This window comes from Anolis sagrei, chromosome 13 (assembly GCF_037176765.1).
Source record: "Anolis sagrei isolate rAnoSag1 chromosome 13, rAnoSag1.mat, whole genome shotgun sequence".
Lineage (NCBI taxonomy): Eukaryota > Metazoa > Chordata > Lepidosauria > Squamata > Dactyloidae > Anolis > Anolis sagrei.
Window position 1 is genome coordinate 1633458 of NC_090033.1, and position 18056 is coordinate 1651513.

At 45.3% G+C, this 18056-nt stretch overlaps 1 protein-coding gene across 1 annotated transcript in view; it reads left to right on the plus strand.

Moving 5' to 3' along the window:
* The window catches only part of GNB1 (G protein subunit beta 1), a 95100-nt gene that overhangs the window by 52822 nt on the left and 24222 nt on the right, over positions 1–18056 (plus strand). The window contains exons 2-5 of the mRNA XM_067472952.1: positions 7319–7426; positions 10900–10938; positions 12800–12906; positions 16358–16421. Coding sequence (XP_067329053.1) covers positions 7370–7426; positions 10900–10938; positions 12800–12906; positions 16358–16421 — 267 coding nt within the window. The 5' untranslated portion in view covers positions 7319–7369. The remainder of the gene's footprint in view (positions 1–7318; positions 7427–10899; positions 10939–12799; positions 12907–16357; positions 16422–18056) is intronic.

The following is an 18056-nucleotide window of genomic DNA, read 5'->3' on the forward strand; positions in this document are numbered from 1 at the left end:
GCGGTATCCACCAGGCTTCATATTCCTCTTAAGAACAGCTCTTATGGTCATAGAATCATAGTTGGAAGAGACCTCGTGGACCATCCACAAATGCAGGAAAAGCACAGTCAAAGCACCCCAACAGATGGCCATCCAGCCTCTGCTTAAATCCTCCAAAGAAGCGGTATCCACCAGGCTTCATATTCCTCTTAAGAACAGCTCTTATGGTCATAGAATCATAGTTGGAAGAGACCTCGTGGACCATCCACAAATGCAGGAAAAGCACAGTCAAAGCACCCCAACAGATGGCCATCCAGCCTCTGCTTAAATCCTCCAAAGAAGCGGTATCCACCAGGCTTCATATTCCTCTTAAGAACAGCTCTTATGGTCATAGAATCATAGTTGGAAGAGACCTCGTGGACCATCCACGAATGTAGGAAAAGCACAGTCAAAGCACCCCAACAGATGGCCATCCAGCCTCTGCTTAAATCCTCCAAAGAAGGGGTATCCACCAGGCGTCATATTCCTCTTAAGAACAGGTCTTATGGTCATAGAATCATAGTTGGAAGAGACCTCGTGGACCATCCACAAATGCAGGAAAAGCACAGTCAAAGCACCCCAACAGATGGCCATCCAGCCTCTGCTTAAAAGCCTCCAAAGAAGGGGTATCCACCAGGCTTCATATTCCTCTTAAGAACAGCTCTTATGGTCATAGAATCATAGTTGGAAGAGACCTCGTGGACCATCCACAAATGCAGGAAAAGCACAGTCAAAGCACCCCAACAGATGGCCATCCAGCCTCTGCTTAAAAGCCTCCAAAGAAGGAGTATCCACCAGGCTTCATATTCCTCTTAAGAACAGCTCTTATGGTCATAGAATCATAGTTGGAAGAGACCTCGTGGACCATCCACAAATGCAGGAAAAGCACAGTCAAAGCACCCCAACAGATGGCCATCCAGCCTCTGCTTAAAAGCCTCCAAAGAAGGGGTATCCACCAGGCTTCATATTCCTCTTAAGAACAGCTCTTATGGTCATAGAATCATAGTTGGAAGAGACCTCGTGGACCATCCACAAATGCAGGAAAAGCACAGTCAAAGCACCCCAACAGATGGCCATCCAGCCTCTGCTTAAAAGCCTCCAAAGAAGGGGTATCCACCAGGCTTCATATTCCTCTTAAGAACAGCTCTTGTGGTCATAGAATCATAGAGTTGAAAGAGACCTCGTGGACCATCCACAAATGCAGGAAAAGCACAGTCAAAGCACCCCAACAGATGGCCATCCAGCCTCTGCTTAAAAGCCTCCAAAGAAGGGGTATCCACCAGGCTTCATATTCCTCTTAAGAACAGCTCTTATGGTCATAGAATCATAGTTGGAAGAGACCTCGTGGACCATCCACAAATGCAGGAAAAGCACAGTCAAAGCACCCCAACAGATGGCCATCCAGCCTCTGCTTAAAAGCCTCCAAAGAAGGAGTATCCACCAGGCTTCATATTCCTCTTAAGAACAGCTCTTATGGTCATAGAATCATAGTTGGAAGAGACCTCGTGGACCATCCACGAATGTAGAAAAATCTCATTCAAAGCACCCCAACAGATGGCCATCCAGCTTCTGCTTAAATGCCTTCAAGTAGACCTTGACATATGTGAGTTGTAGTTACTGGGATGTATAGTTCACCTACAATCAAAGAGCATTCTGAACTCCACCGATGATGGAATTGAACTCCCACGACGAACAGAAAATATATCTCAGTAATTGGTTTGGGGCTGCCTATAGTCACCACTACGTAAGGGGTCGCGGCATTAGGAAGGTGGAGAACTACATTTCAAGAGCTTGGCTTGCAACCGTGCTGCTTTCCCGCACCGTTCGTAGTGCTTGGTTTGGGCCTTATATAAAGATCAGAAGGTTGGGAGGCAGCTTTCTCCCATAGGATTTTGCCCACGTTTTCAGGTCTTAAGATTTGCCAAAATCAGAAGCAAGAGTGACGGTAGATGAGTGATAGCTGCTCTCCAACTCTGTCAAAAGAGAGTAGGCCGGCTCCCCGTTTGTTTGTTGAGCTGCTGGCAGACTATTTTTGTTCAGAAAGGCATGGAAATGGTGTTCCTGCCGTCGGTGGCTTTATCTGGTTGATCCTGTTATGACATTTTAATCTGTGCAGTGTAATCCATTCATTGTATTAGCTTGTATAAACGAATACATATGCACATTGTTTGTGTACACTAATAGATATGCGTAATATGCACATAGTATAGCGGTGGTTCTCAACCTTCCTCATGCCGTCACTCATGCTGTGGTGACCCCCAATCATAACATTATTTTCGTTGCTACTTCATAACACTCATTTTGCTACGGTTATGAATCATCATGTAAATATCTGGTACGCAGGATGTACCAAATTTGGCACAAATACCAAATTGGAATATTGGTGTGGCTGGGGGGGGGGGGGGGGAGGAGATTGATTTTGTCATTTGGGAGTTGCAGTTGCTGGGATTTATAGTTCATACGAAAGCTGACTGACCTTTTTTTGTTCTCTATGCCTCTTATCAAATGGAGTGTAGGAAGGATAATAATACAGAGGATAGTTTTGACGGTGTAGTGAATTAGAACCAGACATCCTGAGGAGTGAGGGTGAATGGGCCTTAATATATAAATAAAAATGTCATGTTCGTTTGTGGGATTAACAGGACTCAAAAACCCCTGGACAAATTGACACCAAATTTGGACAGCATACACCTAACATCCCAATGTATGTCCTTCACTCAAAAATTTGATTTTGTCATTTGGGAGTTGTAGTTGCTGGGATTTATAGTTCATACGAAAGCTGACTGGCACAACCTGGGGATCACAACCAGACACAGTGAAGACATCTGCCCTTGCGCAAGGCTACTCTGCTGCTGAGTATGCATGCCCAGTGTGATGATGAACACATCTCACCACACTAAAACAGTGGATGTGGCTCTTAATGAGACATGCCGCATTATCACAGGGTGTCTACGCCCCACACCACTGGAGAAATTACACTGCTTAGCATGTGGACAATTGCAACAGAAAGGAGGAAGCCATGAAAATGAACACAATCTGGTGACCATCATTACAAAAAATTCTAAAATCATAACAATAGATGAAGAACAGCACTCAAAAACAGGGGAACTCCAGACAAGAAAAAATCAGGACCAGCTAGTCACCTCCCAACAAAGGATTCCCCCGGGCAGTAAGAAGCCAGACCTTGAAACTTCCAGGCCATTAAATGCTAATCAAGGTGGCCAATGACATGCCGCATTACCACGGGGTGCCTGCGCCCTACACCACTGGAGAAATGACACTGCTTAGCCGGTATTGTTCCACCTGACATCCGCCGGGAAGTTGGAACCAATAGTGAAAGGACCAAGGCAGAGACATCTCCAGCTCATCCCCTGTTTGGGTATCAGCTAGCACGTCAACGACTTAAATCAAGACATAGTTTTCTTAGATCTACAGAGACACTCGCTGGAAGACCCCAGCAAGCAAGAGTCCAAAAGTGGCAGGCCCAAACAAAGCACCTCAATTCATGGGTGATACCAGATGAGAGACTCCCCCCTGGGCACACAGAATAAGACGGGGCGACTTGGAAGGCGCTGAACAGACTGCGCTCTGGCACCACGAGATGCAGAGCCAACCTTCAGAAATGGGGCTACAGGGTGGAATCCTCGGCATGCGAGTGCGGAGAAGAGCAAACCACTGAGCACCTGCTGCAATACAACATGAGCCCTGCCACATGCACAATGGAGGACCTTCTTGCAGCAACCCCAGAGGCACTCCAAGTGGCCAGATACTGGTCAAAGGACATTTAACCAAATACCAAATTCGCAAAATGTGTGTGTGTGTTTTTTTTCCCTTTTTCTTTTTAATCTGTGTGTTTGTTTGGCTTTGTTAGAATTGTAATACAATGGTTGCTGATGACACGATAAATAAATAAATAAATAGTTCAACTACAATCAAAAGAGCATTTTGAACTCCACCAACAATGGAGTTGAACCAAGATTGGCTCACAAACTCCCATGAGCAACAGAAAACACTGGAAGGGTTTGGTGGGCATTGACCTTGAGTTTTGGAGTTGTAGTTCACCTACACCCAGAGAGCACTGTGGACTCAGACAGTGATGAATCTGGACCAAACTTGTCCCAAATACTCAATATGGCGAAATGTGAACACTGGTGGAGTTTGGGGGAAAATGACCTCGACATTTGGGAGTTGTGGTTACTGGGATTTATAGTTCACCTACAATCAAAGAGCATTCTGAACCCCAGTTTATAGTTCAACTACAGTGAAAGAGCATTCTGAAGTCCACCAACGATGGAATTGAACCTAGCTTGGCACACAAAACAGAAAATACTGGAACGGTTTGGTGGGCATTGACCTTGAGTTTTGGAGTTGTAGTTCACCTACACCCAGAGAGCACTGTGGACTCAGACAGTGATGAATCTGGACCAAACTTGTCCCAAATACTCAATATGGCGAAATGTGAACACTGGTGGAGTTTGGGGGAAAATGACCTCGACATTTGGGAGTTGTGGTTACTGGGATTTATAGTTCACCTACAATCAAAGAGCATTCTGAACCCCAGTTTATAGTTCAACTACAGTGAAAGAGCATTCTGAAGTCCACCAACGATGGAATTGAACCTAGCTTGGCACACAAAACAGAAAATACTGGAACGGTTTGGTGGGCATTGACCTTGAGTTTTGGAGTTGTAGTTCACCTACACCCAGAGAGCCCTGTGGACTCAAACAATGATGGAACTGGACCAAACTTGGCCCGAATACTCAATATGCCGAAATGGGAACACTGGTGGAGTTTGGGCAAAAATGACCTCGACATTTGGGAGTTGTAGTTACTGGGATTTATAGTTCACTTACAATCAAAGAGCATTCTGAACCTCAATTTATAGTTCAACTACAATTAAAAGAGCATTCTGAACTCCACCAACGATGGAATTGAACCAAGCTTGGTACACAAACTCCCATAACCAACAGCAAACACTGGAAGTGTTTGGTATGGATTGACCTTGAACTTTGGAGTTGTAGTTCACCTACATCCAGATAGCACTGTGGACTCAAAGAGTGATGGACCAAACTTAACCTAAATACTCAATATGCCCAAATGTGAACACTGATTGAGTTTTTTTTTATTTTGTTTGATGCAGAAATTGGCATCTAGGTGACTTTGATTTTTATTTTTCAACTAGCCGTCCCCTACCACGTGTTGCTGTGGCCTAGTCTGTGTATATGTATGTTGTGTGTTTGTATATGTGTATATATTTGTGTATATGTGTATATATGTATGTTTACATATATGTGTGTGTGTTTACGTGTGTGTGTGTGTGTGTGTGGTTTTGCGCATTCGTTTATTTATTTATTTGCAGCTTTTCTATTCCGCCCTTCTCCTCACCCCGCAGGGGACTCAGGGTGGATTACCGTGTACACATATATGGCAAACATTCAATGCCAATGTTTGACATACAAACATAGACAGACATACACAGAGGCTATTTAACTTTTTCTGGCCGCCAGGGGAGCTGTCGCTTTCCTCGTCCATCTGCAACACTGATGAAGCACTTCCGCATTCCCCGCGTGCTTCCCCGCTGGAATGCTTTTGCTGGAGTCTTTTTATGGCCTCATAAATCAGTTCATTTAGCCTCCCCACACTTTAAGGTGGTCCCTAATTTTCCTACTTGACAGATGCAACTGTCTTTCGGGTTGCAAAGGTTGACAACAGGCTACGCACAATTGGTTGGAAACCCACTCCAACCTGGGCTGATGAAGCACTTCCGCAATCCCCGCATGCTTCCCCGCTGGAATGCTTTGCTGGAGTCTTCTTTATGTCCTCATAAATCAGTTAATTTAGCCTCCCCACACTTTAAGGTGGTACCTAATTTTCCTACTTGACAGATGCAACTGTCTTTCGGGTTGCAAAGGTTGACAACAGGCTACGCACAATTGGTTGGAAACCCACTCCAACCTGGGCTGATGAAGCACTTCCGCAATCCCCGCATGCTTCCCCGCTGGAATCCTTTGCTGGAGTCTTCTTTATGTCCTCATAAATCAGTTAATTTAGCCTCCCCACACTTTAAGGTGGTACCTAATTTTCCTACTTGACAGATGCAACTGTCTTTCGGGTTGCAAAGGTCGACAACAGGCTACACACTACTGGTTGGAAACCCACTCCAACCTGGGCTGATGAAGCACTTCCGCAATCCCCGCATGCTTCCCTGCTGGAATCCTTTGCTGGAGTCTTCTTTATGGCCTCATAAATCAGTTAATTTAGCCTCCCCACACTTTAAGGTGGTACCTAATTTTCCTACTTGACAGATGCAACTGTCTTTCGGGTTGCAAAGGTTGACAACAGGCTACGCACAATTGGTTGGAAACCCACTCCAACCCGGGCTGGCTTCGAACTCATGACCTTTTGGTCAGAGTGATCTGAATGCAGCTGACACTCATCCCGATTCTCGTTGTAATGTATTTTTTCAATTTTTGGCTTTTTAAGTCTCTTCCTCTGTGATTTTCAGTGTTTTTATGAGTGGCGGTCACTCGTTGGCCTGAGAGGTGAATTGCGTCCAAATTGGGTGTCAATTTGTCCAGTGGTTTTTGAGTTATGTCAATCCCACAAACGAACATGACATTTTTATTTCTATAGATAAATCTCCAAAGCCTTCGCTTTCAGGGTGAGAGTTCAGTGCTTTCTTGCCCTCCAAACAAAGTTGTGCAAAATATGGGAGGTGCGCCGTTACATAATGTATTCATTATGCATTTTATTTACGGCAGAATTGGGACTGCCTCGGATCGATGTGTCTTGAGAGCCGAATATACACGCAGCGCTATGCCCTAAACCAGTGATGGGCAACCTTTTGAGCTTGGTGTGTCAAAATTGGCCAAAAACCTGAGCCTAACTTGGGTGGGGTGTCAACTTCGAGAGAAAAAAAACCCCATAATTTTGCAATATTTATAGTTTCAATGAGAAAAATGTATATTCCATGCTGAGTTACGGAGTGAACAATGCTCAAATGTGCAGATGTGACATTTTTAGAGCCTTTTGCAAGTTTAAGGATGGAATTAGATTGGCTCTTATAAGGCGTACTTCTCTGTATGTGACCGCATGTGGCCGTGTGTCATCAAAAATAGCCATGCGTGTCAGTGCTGACACACGTGCCATAGGTTCACCATCACAGCCGATAGCATTGCATGCTAGGAGGAATGTAGACTGAAAAATGCAATTTTTGGGGACTTGCTGGGGATTACTTCTGACTACGCATAAGATGCCGTTTAGATCCTGACCTCCACTCGTTTTGTTCCCCTCTCCACAGGTTTTTGAGCATCGGGAGGGTGTTGCAGAAGAACACCTTTAGGCCGAGAGAATGAGTGAACTTGACCAGCTACGCCAGGAGGCGGAGCAACTGAAAAACCAAATCCGAGTATGTATTTCAGACAAACCAGAGTTTGCTTTCCCTAGTATTGGATTTGTGGAGAAATCCACAAGTCCAATACTCCACCTGCCCACCTCTTCTCCTTGTCTCTCCCTTTTAATACACTTGTTACATCTTGAATAGACTACTACAACCAACTCTACATGGAGTTGCCCTTGAAGACTGTTCGGAAGCTTCAAGTAGTCCAACAGTCGGCAGCTAGCTTTCCAACTGGAGTGGGACACGGGGAGCACACCATTCCCTGGCTGCGCCAGCTCCATTAGTTGCCAGTCTGCTTCTGAGCACAATTCAAGGTGCTGGCTTTAGCCTATAAAGCCCTAAACCAGGCATGGGGAACCTTCGGCCCTCCAGGTGTGGTGGACTTCAACTCCCACAATTCCTTGAGGCCAAGGTAAGCCTTTGGGGCGAATGCCGAGCCTCGAGGAATTGTGGGAGTTGAAGTCCACCACACCTGGAGGGCCAGCCCTCCAGGTGTGGTGGACTTCAACTCCCACAATTCCTTGAGGCCAAGGTAAGCCTTTGGGGCGAATGCCGAGCCTCAAGGAATTGTGGGAGTTGAAGTCCACCACACCTGGAGGGCCGAAGGTTCCTGACCCCTGCCCTAAACGGTTCCGGCCTAGCTTACCTGTCCAAACATATCTCCTCCTATGAACCATCTTGGAGATTAAGATAGTCCGGGGAGGCCCTGCTCTCGATCTCACCCCTTTCGCAGGCACGACTGGTGGGGATGAGAGACAGGGCCTTCTAGGTGGTGGCCCCTTGGCTGTGGAACTTCCTAACCAACTTAATTAGATCCGCCTGTCATGAATGACTTTTCAATAAGTTTAAGTATCACAATAATTTAAAGTATAACAATAATAGTGATAGTAACAGTTAGAAAACTGGGTTGTTGTAGGTTTTTTCAGGCTATATGGCCATGTTCTAGAGGCATTTTCTCCTGACGTTTCGCCTGCATCTATGGCAAGCATCCTCAGAGGTAGTGAGGTCTGTTGGAACTAGGAAAAAGGGTTTATATATCTGTGGAATGACCAGGGTGGGACAAAGGACTCTTGTCTGCTGGAGCTAGATGTGAATGTTTCAACTGACCACCTTGATTAGCATTTGATTGCCTGGCAGTGCCTGGGGCAATCTTTTGTTGAGAGGTAATTAGGTATCCTTGTTTGCTTCCTCTCTGTTGTTGTGCTGTTCTAATTTTAGAGTTTTTTAATGCTGGTAGCAAAAAGAATCTGCGAACGCCACCTCCTCCAAGATGAACTGAACCCTCTTGTAATACTAGCTTGGTGTATTACTGCTATGCCAGCTCCACTGGCTGCCGGTTCAATTCCGAGCACAATTCAAGGTGCTGGTTTTAACCTACAAAACCCTGTACGGTTCCGGTCCAGTGTATCTGTCCGAACGTATCTCCCTTTACGTCCCACCTCGGAGTTTGAGATTATCTGGGGAGGCCCTGCTCTCGACCCCACCACTGTCACAAGTGAGGCTGGTGAGGACGAGAAGCAGGGCCTTCTCAGTGGTGGCCCCTCACCTGTGGAACTCACTCCCGGGGGAAATCAGAGCATCACCATCCTCTCCTTCAGGAGGCGGGTGAAGACATGGTTGTGGAACCAGTCCTTTGGGCAACCAGGCAATTAAATAAGACAATCAGACGAGCAAGATCAGCAGGATTGTCGAAGTGGAATCAAAAACAGATCTATGAGTTAGTGTACACTGATAGGGTAGGAGGAAGAATTAGGTTTGTATTGATTTTATTGATTTTATCGATTTGTTATTGTTTTTATTGGGATATTTATTATTTATTTATTTATTATTTATTTATTTACTGTACTTGTAGACCGCCGTTCTCAGCCCTAGGGCGACTCACGGCGGTGTACAACATATAAAAAACAATTTACAATAAAGGCAATATCACAAACCACGATAACAACATCACTATCAATAATACAATTACACTAAATCATTCGCGACGTCTCATCATAGAATCACAATCCAATCTCGTTATCCATATTCCGTTCCAATCGTCGTTGCCAATTGTTGTAGCACTTACTCAAACGCCTTCTCAAACAACCACGTCTTTAGTCTCTTGCGGAATGTCATAAGGGAGGGCGCCTGTCTGATGTCTACAGGGAGGGTGTTCCACAGCCGGGGAGCCACCACCGAGAAGGCCCTCTCCCTTGTCCCCGCCAGGCGTGCCTGTGAGGCAGGCGGGATCGAGAGAAGGGCCTCCCCAGACGATCTCAAGGTCCTCGTGGGCTCATAGGCTGAGATGCGGTTAGACAGGTATTTTGGGCCGGAACCGTTTAGGGCAGTGTTTCTCAACCTTCCCAATGCCGCGACCCCTTAATACAGTCCCTCATGTTGTGATGACCCCCAACCATAATATTGTTTTCATTGCTACTTCATATCTGCAATTTTGCTACTGTTGTGAATCATAATGTAAATATCTGATATTCAGGATGTATTTTCATTTACTGGACCAAACTGGGCACAAATACCCAATACACCCAAATGTGAATGCTAGTGCGGTTGGGGGAGGATTGATTTTGTAATTTGGGAGTTGTAGTTGCTGGGATTTATAGTTCACCTATAATCAAAGAGCATTCTGAACTCCACCAGTGATGGATTTGAACCAAACTTGTCTCCCATGGCCAATGGAAAACACTGGAAGGGTTTGATAGGCATTGACCTTGAGTTTGGGAGTTGTAGTTCACCTATATCCAGAGAGCACTGGGGACTCACGCAATGTTGGATCTGGACCAAACTTGGCACGAATACTCAATATGCCCAAATGTGAACACGGGTGGAGTCTGTGGAAAATAGACCTTGACATTTGGGAGTTGTAGTTGCTGGGATTTATAGTTCACATACAACCAAAGAGCATTATGAACGCCACCAATGATAGAATTGGCTCAAACTTCCCACATGGAATCCCCATGACCATCAGAAAATACTGTGTTTTCTTATGGTTTTTGGTGACCCCTCTGATATCCCCTCGCGACCCCCTCAGGGGTCCCGACCCCCAGGTTGAGAACCACTGGTTTAGGGCTTTGTAGGCCAACACCAGCACCTTGAATTGGGCCCGGTAGCAGATCGGCAGCCAGTGGAGCTGGAACAACAAGGGCGTTGTGTGCTCCCTGCGTCCCGCTCCTGTTAGTAACATGGCTGCCGCGCGCTGGACTAGCTGGAGCTTCCGGGCCGTCTTCAAGGGCAGCCCCACGTAGAGAGCGTTGCAGTAGTCAAGATAATGGCTTGAATTGTGGTAACTATGAATTGTTGTACTTCTGTGATGATTGTTTTGCGTGGCAGGCATCTAAGCGTGCCTTTGCTGTTGTAAGCCGCCCTGGGTCCCCTCCGGGGTGAGAAGGGCGGGGTACAAGAACCCCAAATAAATAAATAAATAAATAAATTGGTGTTAAGGTACTTCCTGAGCCTTTTTCACCTCTCTTCCTTTCTTCTTTCCTCAGGATGCAAGGAAAGCATGCGCTGATGCCACCTTGGCCCAGGTGAGTGTGCATCCTCTTTGGTTTTGAAAGCTATGGATCGATTTGTGGCTATTTTCGCTTGCTTAGCAGGGAAGACAATGATTTAAGGCAGTGGTTGGTTCTCAAAGTGTTCTCTGCGGAGCATTTGGAGTCTCTGCAATTCCCTCCTTCCACACTATTGTAGTGTTCCCGTTGTAAACAAGATGTGCAGTGTGCGTAGGAATTTGTTCATGTTGTTTCTCAATTAGTTCACGCAAACACTCTCCATACATCTGCCACTGGCCTGGCCCATCTGTCAAATTTTAAAACACAACACATGCCTGATATATATACATTATTAGTATAATATCTATATATATAAAATGCAAAAGGGCATCCTTAGGGGCCGCAAAACGCGAAAAACCCCGGACGAAAACTCACCAAACTTGCCGTACACATACCTCAAACCACAAGGTATGCACAACACTCATCACAATTCAAAAGAACATTACAACAAACTCACAATCACAGAAACAAACAGAGCATGCGCAGAGGGAGTTGTAGTTCCTGGGATTTATAGTTCACCTACAATCAAAGAACATTCTGAACCCCACAATGATGGAATTGAACCAAACATGGCATACAGGACTCCCATGACCAACAGAAAACACTAAAAGGGTTTGGTGGGCATTGACCTTGAGTTTGGGAGTTGTAGTTCACCTACATCCAGAGAGCACTGTGGACTCAAACAGCAGATTAAGGGTCTGGAGAACAAACCCTATGAGGAGCAGCTTAAGGAGCTGGGCATGTTTAGCCTGAAGACGAAAAGGATGAGAGGAGACATGATAGCTATGCATAAATATGTGAGAGGAAGCCACAGGGAGGAGGGAGCAGATCAAGGGTCTGGAGAACAAACCCTATGAGGAGCGGCTTAAGGAGCTGGGCATGTTTAGCCTGAAGAAGAAAAGGATGAGAGGAGACATGATAGCTATGCATAAATATGTGAGAGGAAGCCACAGGGAGGAGGGAGCAGATCAAGGGTCTGGAGAACAAGCCCTATGAGGAGCAGCTTAAGGAGCTGGGCATGTTTAGCCTGAAGAAGAAAAGGATGAGAGGAGACATGATAGCTATGCATAAATATGTGAGAGGAAGCCACAGGGAGGAGGGAGCAGATCAAGGGTCTGGAGAACAAACCCTATGAGGAGCGGCTTAAGGAGCTGGGCATGTTTAGCCTGAAGAAGAGAAGGCTGAGAGGAGATATGATGAGGGCCATGTATAAATATGTGAGAGGAAACCACAGGGAGGAGGGAGCAGATCAGGGGTCTGGAGAACAAGCCCTATGAGGAGCGGCTTAAGGAGCTGGGCATGTTTAGCCTGAAGAAGAGAAGGCTGAGAGGAGATATGATGAGGGCCATGTATAAATATGTGAGAGGAAGCCACAGGGAGGAGGAGGGAGCAAGCTTGTTTTCTGCTTCCTTGGAGACTAGGACGCAAGGGAACAATGGCTTCAAACTACAAGAGAGGAGATTCCATCTGAACTGACTGTGAGAGCCGTTCAGCAGTGGAACTCTCTGCCCCGGAGTGTGGTGGAGGCTCCTTCTTTGGAAGCTTTGAAACAGAGGCTGGATGGCCATCTGTCAGGGGTGCTTTGAATGCAATATTCCTGCTTCTTGGCAGAATGGGGTTGGACTGGATGGCCCAGGAGGTCTCTTCCAACTCTTGGATTCTAGGATTCTAGGATTCAACTTGGAGTTTCTTCCCACTCTAGGCTTCTATGACCACCACAACAATGTGTTTTCATTTTGTTTGTTGTCGAGAAGAGTAGTTTAATTGTGAGTTCTTCTGCCAGAAGACATCTTTGTGCCTGCCGCTTTCAACCCTATACCATCCCCTTCCCATTTAGATCACCGCCAACATCGATCCCGTTGGTCGTATTCAGATGCGCACTAGAAGAACACTGAGAGGACACTTGGCTAAAATTTATGCAATGCACTGGGGGACGGATTCCAGGTGAGTGTCACCGCGGCACCGAGAAGGCCCAGCCCTCGGATTGAGAAAAGCCTCTCTATTGTAACTGCTCAAGAGAAAGGGAAGCAGAGGGGGAAGGCAGGGATTTGGCAGCACCTTTAAGGTTAATTGCTCTTTCATTTCACCATGAATTATCCTGGATATAAAGCCACGTCTTCAGATGTTGTATGGAGTGGTATTAGGGTATATGTATACAATTGTGGGAGTGGGTAGAGGTTTTTGAGATCTTTACAGGGCTCAGTTAATATGGCTGTGTGAAAGCAGCAAATAATTCTTTATATCCCATTTTTATCCCTCATGGTATTATTATTATTATTATTTCATTTACTTATACCCCGCCCTTCTCACCCCAGGGGGGACTCAGGGCGGCTTACAGTGGGGGCACAATTAGATGCCCAGAATAATTTACAGCAATACAAATACAACCATCACAACAATTAATTAAAACATCAATACATAATAAAAACATAATGAAAACATAATAAAAAACATAAACAATCTCATGCTCGGGTTCAGAGTCCATATGTCCATTCCATTCCAATTGTTCTTGTCTATCATCAGATCCTTCAGTTAACCTTCAGAATGACCAAAGGCTTGATCCCAGATCCAGGTCTTCAGTCTTTTCCTAAACACCATGAGGGAGGATGCCGATCTGACCTCCCCGGGGAGTGAGTTCCACAGGTGGGGGGCCACCACTGAGAAGGCCCTGCTCCTCGTCCCCGCCAGCCTCACTTGTGAGAGTGGCGGGGTCGAGAGCAGGGCCTCCCCAGAAGATCTTAGGCTTCGAGGTGGGATGTAGAGGGAGATCCGTTCGGACAAATACACCGGGCCGGAACCGTATAGGGTTTTATAGGTCAAGACCAGCACTTTGAATTGTGCTTGGAATTGGATCGGCAGCCAGTGGAGCTGACACAAGAGGGGGGTGGTGTGCTCCCTATACGTCGCCCCGGTGAGCAATCTGGCTGCTTCTCGCTGGACTAATTGTAGTTTCCGAGCAGTCTTCAAAGGCAACCCCACGTAGAGTGCGTTGCAGTAATCCAACCGGGATGTGACAAGAGCGTGGACCACCGTGGCCAGATCTGGCTTCCCAAGGTACGGGCGCAGCTGGCGCACAAGTTTTAATTGTGCGAAAGCTCTCCCGGCCACCGCTGAGACCTGGGCTTCCAGGCTCAGCGAAGAGTCCAGGATCACTCCCAAGCTGCGAACCTGCGTCTTCAGGGGGAGTGGAACCCCGTCTAACACAGGCTGTAACCCTATACCCTGATTGGCCTTACGACTGACCAGTAGGACCTCTGTCTTGTCTGGATTCAGTTTCAATTTGTTAGCTCTCATCCAGTCCGATACAGCAGCTAAACATCAGTTCAAGGTCTGGACAGCCTCCTTGGTGACAGGTGAGCCACTTTGGTACCCAAAGTGGCTTACAACATATTAAAGCTATGTAAACAACAATCCAAACACATCAATGATAAGTATAAAAAAAGATAGATAGAGTTACAGATAGACAGAGAGGGCGGAGAGAGGTACAGATAAAGATGATGATGATGATGATGATGATGATTTATATCCTGCTTTTCTTCCTCATGGGACCCAAAATTGCTTACAACATATTAAAATCATGTAAAAAGCCAATCCAAACACATCTATGATCAGTATAAAAAAGATAGCTAGATAGATAGATGTACAGATATATATAGAGACACACACAGAGAGATATACAGATAGTGATATAGATAGACAGATAGAGATACAGACAGACAGATAGATAGATATATACATAGAGAGATAGAGAGAAATAAATAGAGGTACGATAGAGATATACAGATAGAGATAGATAAATAGATAGATAGAGATACAGATAGACAGAGAGGTAGAGACGGACAGATAGATGTACAGATAGAGAGAGAGAGGTAGATACATAGAGGTACAGATAGAGATAGGTAGGTAGGTATATATATAGAGAGAGAGAGGTACACAGAGAGAGAGAGAGAGAGAGAGAGAGAGAGAGAGAGAGAGAGAGATACAGACCAACCGACAGACAGACAGACAGACAGATAGATAGATAGATAGGAACACTGAGAGATGGAGAGATAGAGGTACACATAGATTAGATAGATAGATAGATAGATAGATAGATAGAGAGATAGAGAGATAGAGAGATAGAGAGATAGAGAGATAGAGAGAGATAGAGACAGGTACACACACACATACATACACACAGACATGGATGGATGGATGGATAGATAGATAGATAGATAGATAGATAGATAGATAGAGAGGTACACATAGAGATAGATAGATAGATAGATAGATAGATAGATAGATACTAGATAGATAGAAACAGATAGATAGAGATAGAGAGGGGTACACACACACACACACACACAGATAGACATATGGATGGATGGATGGATGGATGGATGGATGGATAGATAGATAGATAGATAGATAGATACTAGATAGATAGAGATAGAGAGGGGTACACACACAGATAGACATACAAATAGATGGATGGATGGATGGATATAGGGATGTACAGACAGACAGAAGAGATAGTGAGAGAGAGGTACAGATAGAGATATAGATACAGATAACAGATAGTGATCGATAGATACATAGAGCTACAGGTATAGACTGATAGAGAGAGAGGTACACAGAGAGGTAGATTCAGATATAGATAGAGAGAGAGAGAGAGAGATAAATAGAAGTACAGATAGAGTGATACAGATAAAGATAGAGAGAGATACAGATAGACAACCAGAGACAGAGGCAGACAGATGTACAGATAGAGATATAGATAGATAAATGTACAGAGAGAGAGAGAGAGAGAGAGAGGCCATGTTTGTAACCAGTGGGTCAAATATACCCTGAAACAGGGCTAACGTTTGAGACACCAACCTGTGCCTTGGCCAGTGTTCTAGAAGGCAGTAGAAAGAAAGTAATGAAAGGAGAAAAATGGGGAAACCACCACCCGTAGTTTGTTAATCCTGAGACGGAGGCGGCCATGGGCGAAGCAGCAAGGGATGATCGTTCTTCTTCCCTTTGCAGCAGCAATGCAAGGTCTCCTCAAATAGATGGCTGACCTATATTTGGAGCTCCCTTTGAAGATAGCACACATTTGTGGCCCTGTGTGTTCTCACCATGTGGCCACCCTGTCATTTAGTTCCCTTTGTGCCCTCCCTATATCCCCCTTTACGTGAAGGTAAACACAGTTGGAATTAGTTCAGAGGAAGTTTCCTCATCCCAGCGCTGCACTCTTAATACTAAAGGAATTGAGCAATGTAAAGCAAAAGTAACGTTCGCATTTGTCCTTGGTTGACAGAATATTTGCAAGCAAAGAAAACCTCCAAATTGAAAGGAATGGCCGATATGTACTTTATCATTCTTTTTTTCTCTCTTTTTCCTTCCTTCCTTCCTTCCCACCCCACCCATTCAGGCTTCTTGTCAGTGCATCACAGGATGGCAAGTTGATCATTTGGGACAGCTACACCACAAATAAGGTGAGAACAATTCTAACTGCATCTTGGCGGCAAGAGGAGAAGTAAAGCTGGAGGTGAAAATACTTTAGAGAGAGAGAGAGAGAGAGAGAGAGAGAGAGAGGAGCGTATGTGGAGTGAGTCAAGGTGTTACTTCTGAGTCTTTCACCTCTATATTGAAAAAAAAGGGAAATATGTACTGATGATGCCATATAACATAGACTGAGGCCTACCTCACACTGAGGTTTACCTGACACTGAGGCCTCTCTCAGACTGAGGGCAACTAACACTGAAGCGTACTAAGCTACAGAGAGAGAGAAGTTTGTGAAGTGAGTCAAGGTGTTACTTCTGAGTCTTTCACCTCTATATTGAAAAAAAGGGAAATATGTACTGATGATGCCATATAACATAGACTGAGGCCTACCTCACACTGATGTTTACCTCACACTGAGGCCTCTCTCAGACTGAGGGCAACTAACACTAAAGCGTACTAAGCTACAGAGAGAGAGAAGTATGTGAAGTGAGTCAAGGTGTTACTTCTGGGTCTTTCACTTCTATATTGAAAAAAAGGGAAATGTGTACTGGACACAAATCTGATGATGCCATGTAACATAGACTGAGGCCTACCTCACACTGAGGTTTACCTCACACTGAGGCCTCTCTCAGACTGAGGGCAACTAACACTGAAGCATACTAAGCTACAGAGAGAGAGAAGTATGTGAAGTGAGTCAAGGTGTTACTTCTGGGTCTTTCACCTCTATATTAAAAAAAGGGAAATGTGTACTGGACACAAATCTGATGATGCCATGTAACATAGACTGAGGCCTACCTCACACTGAGGTTTGCCTCACACTGTGGCCTTTCTCAGACTGAGGGCAACTAACACTGAGGTGTACTAAACTACAGAGAGAGAGAAATATGTGAAGTGAGTCAAGGTGTTACTTCTGGGTCTTTCACCTCTATATTGAAAAAAAGGGAAATATATACTGGACACAAACCTGATGATGCCATGTAACATAGACTGAAGCCTACCTCACACTGAGGTTTACCTCACACTGAGGCCTCTCTCAGACTGAGGGCAACTAACACTGAGGCGTACTAAGCTACAGAGAGAGAGAGAGAAGTATGTGAAGTGAGTCAAGGTGTTGCTTCTGGGTCTTTCACCTCTATACTGAAAAAAAGGGAAATATGTAATGGACACAAACCTGATGATGCCATGTAACATAGACTGAAGCCTACCTCACACTGAGGCCTGCTAACAGGGGTTTACCTCACACAATAAACCTTATCTAATTTAAGTCTATGGTGTTGGGTGAGTGGGCTTATTAACAAAAGACTCTCCTCACACCAGGCCTTGCCACATCAGGCCTCTCACATACTGAGGCCTACCTCACACTGAGGGCTGCTAACACTGAGGTTTACCTCACATTGAGGCCTCTCTCAGACTGAGGGCAACTAACACTGAAGCGTACTAAGCTACAGGGAGAGAGAAGTATGTGAAGTGAGTCAAGGTGTTACTTCTGGATCTTTCACCTCTATACTGAAAAGAAGGGAAATATGTAATGGACACAAACCTGATGATGCCATGTAACATAGACTGAGGCCTATCTCACACTGAGGTTTACCTGACACTGAGGCCTCTCTCAGACTGAAGGCAAC